Source organism: Acyrthosiphon pisum, chromosome A1, assembly GCF_005508785.2.
Source record: "Acyrthosiphon pisum isolate AL4f chromosome A1, pea_aphid_22Mar2018_4r6ur, whole genome shotgun sequence".
Classification (NCBI taxonomy): domain Eukaryota; kingdom Metazoa; phylum Arthropoda; class Insecta; order Hemiptera; family Aphididae; genus Acyrthosiphon; species Acyrthosiphon pisum.
In genome coordinates, this window is record NC_042494.1 from 96,131,641 (window position 1) to 96,135,385 (window position 3,745).

The 3,745-nt window shown below is 26.7% G+C and overlaps 1 protein-coding gene across 1 annotated transcript in view; it reads left to right on the forward strand.

Moving 5' to 3' along the window:
- LOC100302381 (uncharacterized) overlaps nt 1-2,147 on the forward strand; it is a gene marked incomplete at its 5' end in the record, with an annotated part of 9,243 nt that extends 7,096 nt beyond the window's left edge. The window contains 2 exon segments of the mRNA NM_001162969.1: nt 1,156-1,182; nt 1,822-2,147. Of these exon segments, the coding sequence (NP_001156441.1) occupies nt 1,156-1,182; nt 1,822-1,925 (131 nt within the window).
- Nucleotides 2,148-3,745: the final 1,598 nt, after the last annotated feature.

Here is a 3,745-nt window from a genome sequence, read left to right on the forward strand (position 1 = left end):
TCCTAACCTTGTCCGATTCGTTTGTAACAGAAAATCTCTATTCCTGAAAAAAAGCAGTTTTTGGAAATAACACATTTTCATAGAAAAACCTCAATTACATATAGTATGCATGGTTTTTTTTTGATATATTTTTGAGTAGATCTTTCTCCATCAATGTTATAGATACAATATATTTAGAATTTTTTCAGTGGAAATCTTTCATCGTTTTATTTTTATTTTTTCCTCTTGAAACATGAAACTATTATTACGAACTATCCTTTGATCTTCTTTTTACCTCTGTAACATCTTCGGGATTTGTGGAAGTTTTACAAAAGACAATTCTTTTATCGCACAATTTAATAACTGAAACATCACCTTTATCGATATATCAAAAATACTCTCCTAGTTTTAAAATATCTTTAACATATTTTAAAATTGTCAAATATTTTCTTGAGCACATATACAAATAATTGTATCATCATGGCAATTACTATTTATTTTTAATGAAAAAATAGTTAAATAAAAAAATAACTGTAGGTAACCTACGTATGAAATATTTTTTAATAAAAATGAGTAAGTAAAATATAAATGCAAAAAAATGAAACACGGAATTTCCACAAAAATGTATTTCATTCAAATAACAAGATTTACTCACTAGATAATTCATTCACAGTGGGTTAAAATATGGACTCCAGCGTTTTCTGTCATTCCAGACAAACCGTTAGGTGTTGACAAAATGGTTTTGTATGCACTATGCAGTGAATGAAATTCATTATATTCAAATACTGTAACAATTATATATATTACTCATAATTCATGATCTTTATAGATTAACTACAATATGACTAAGAAAAATAATAATACCTATGTAGCCGATCGTAGAAAAAAAATTGAATTGTTACCTTTGTGTATTAGAAAAAATAGAACGATATGTTTAGATTGATGTTGAAATATAGAATCATAATTATTTTTCATAGTTTTTTTTTAATTACATTTATGTGATTACTAAAAAATGAAAAGAAGTCATATAACTCTTGTCTATATTCTTCAAATAAAATATTTTGAGATTCAATTAAGATTTTAACCTACCGAGTTAAGTTCTTATATGATATTAGTTTTACAAAAACATTTAGGAAATCATCACAATAATGTAATTTATTTTTATGTATATTGCAGATAAGCTCAACAATTGGTTCAAATACCGTATGTATAATTAATGTTATAAATAAATGTTTATAATCAATGCAAAAAACACCCGTAAATTATCGTTTACTATTAAAATATGATGTTGCCCCCGGCTTTAGTAAAAGACTGAATAAGGCAGTGATCCAAGGAATGCTAGCCAAGATTTTTCGTAGCCAATTGAACATCCATCGGTTTTATTCCTATGTGAAAAAATAATGCATTGGATTCGACAAACCTCATTATTTTTTTTCCTCAATTAACTTAACAGTGTAATAAAATCAGGTTATTCTATGGGCCGGATATTAATTGGCGAGCCCAGTTGTCTCAGTGTTAGTGATTTTATAATTATAATATTTTTTTATATTTGTATTGATACATTTTTTTCTATCTCTGTACCTAATATTGGTAAAATTTATACAAAAATCGGGAAGTTATAAAAAATATGTTTTAGACACTTTTAGTTCATAAAAGAAAATTTTCATATTTTCTTGGCTAAAATAAGTACGTTTAAATTTGTGTGTTTTAAATATAATTTTGACAGTTTTGTGAGCTAAAAATTGTTCTTGATATACGTTAACAAACCGATTTCTGTACGGGTTTATGGAATAGAAATATAACGAACATACTTAAGAAATATAATACCAATTTATTTTGCAGATAACAAAAATCCGGTTACTTATTTCTGTGATACATATTTGAAAGAAGAAAACAGAGAGTTTTTTAAGGATTTGACTGAAGGTATAAAAAAAAATACAACTTAAACTATGTATAATACAATTACCTACATGTTATATTATATTATATATCTCATTATAAATACTCTAATAATTCATATTATAATAAATTCGATATTTTCGACAAAAAATAATCCAACCAATACCGTACCTATGTTACTAATAGTAGGTAGTATAAATTATAAATTAATAATATATTATATATTATAATCCTAATTCATACTTAATAATAAAGGTTTGTCTGTCTCAGCACTGTATCTTTGTTCTACCCAATGATTGAATTCATAATTGAAGACATCCATGATCCATTACATCCATTACATCCAGACTACAGTGACCCTAATTTACTTGATCGAAGGCGATCAGTGGACACCTTACAACTGTATGGTATCAAAAACTGGTTTTGTCCAGGTGCGAGTCCCTCTCTACGGCCATTGGGTATAAAAGGGGTGACATTCCAAAATGTACTATTGGCTATGGCCACTTTTCATATTGTTCAAGAAACACGATTTTCTAATGTGAACTATTATTAAACGCAAAACAGTAAAATATGTTAATAATTCAAAAAAATGTAAGAAGGTATTTTTAATGCAAAAATGTCTTTAAATATATTATTTCCCTACTTAAATTAATAATTTAAAATTTTGATTACGCCATAGTGTACTATTTTCATCCAAAAGTACATTTTACTTGTGTGAAGTTAGCCAACACTCCCCCACTTTACTAAAAACTTTCAAAATATTTGTAACTTGATTTTTTTAATTTTTAAGTTTGTAGTTCAAAAGTGACAACTGGTTTCCCAATGAGGGACCAACTTCACGTGAGCACCTCACATTAACCAAATCGTTTAAAATTAAGTTCATGATTTTCCTTTTAATTTGTAACCATTTATAACCATTAGGGTGGTCCTTATTTTTTAAACTTAATTATACTTGGTCCGTACCAGCTAGATTTATTAAGTCACATTAGAAATTGATTTGGGTAAAATTTGGAACACATTACTCAACCCCTTCTGGTGCCGATTTAGGGTTGAAAAATGGCAAAAGAGGGTAGTTTAATTGTTTTTCAAATTTATTAAAAATTTATAGAACTTAGCATAAAAATGTATAGAAACTTAATTATAAAGCGTAACTATGTCTATAAAAAGTAATACAACAAAGTTTTTCGTAAATTCATTATTTTCCAAGAAAAATATTAAAAGACAAAAAACAAAAAAAAAATGTAATAATAATAATAATGATATTTATACTCATAATTGATATGGTTTACTCATCGTTTCGCAGTTGTGATTAGGATACTTTCTACGATAATCTTGAACTGTCTGTAAAAAATTTAGAAAAGTTAATATTAGCATAAATAGTTATTGAAAAAATGTATTTACTTGCAACAAAAACTGCTTTTGTTCTTCATTTTTGGTAATTTTCGAATTGAATTCTTCCATCAGCTTAACATGGCGTTCAGCGGTATCGTTAACGACTTTTAATGATCCAACTATTTCTTTTCCTTTTTTATACTCTTCATTTTCTTCCCAGTATATTGGATCCAGTGATAAAAAATTAGTCTGAATATTAAATCTATTAAACAATTTTATTGATTTATTTGTAATTAAATCAACTGGTAAATCTTGGCGTATGAAATTAGGGATGTCTTCAATTTTCAATAAATGCTTTTTTTTAACTTCCCCTACTTGTTCATACTCTTCAAGCTCATTCGTTAATATTTTAATTGCCATTCTTCTTTTTTGTTCAATGGTAACACGGTTGTCAAAAATAGAAAATGTCACACATTCATCACTAAGGTACCATAAATGGTTTATAAATTTCTTTAATGCAGTTTCAGCTATTTTT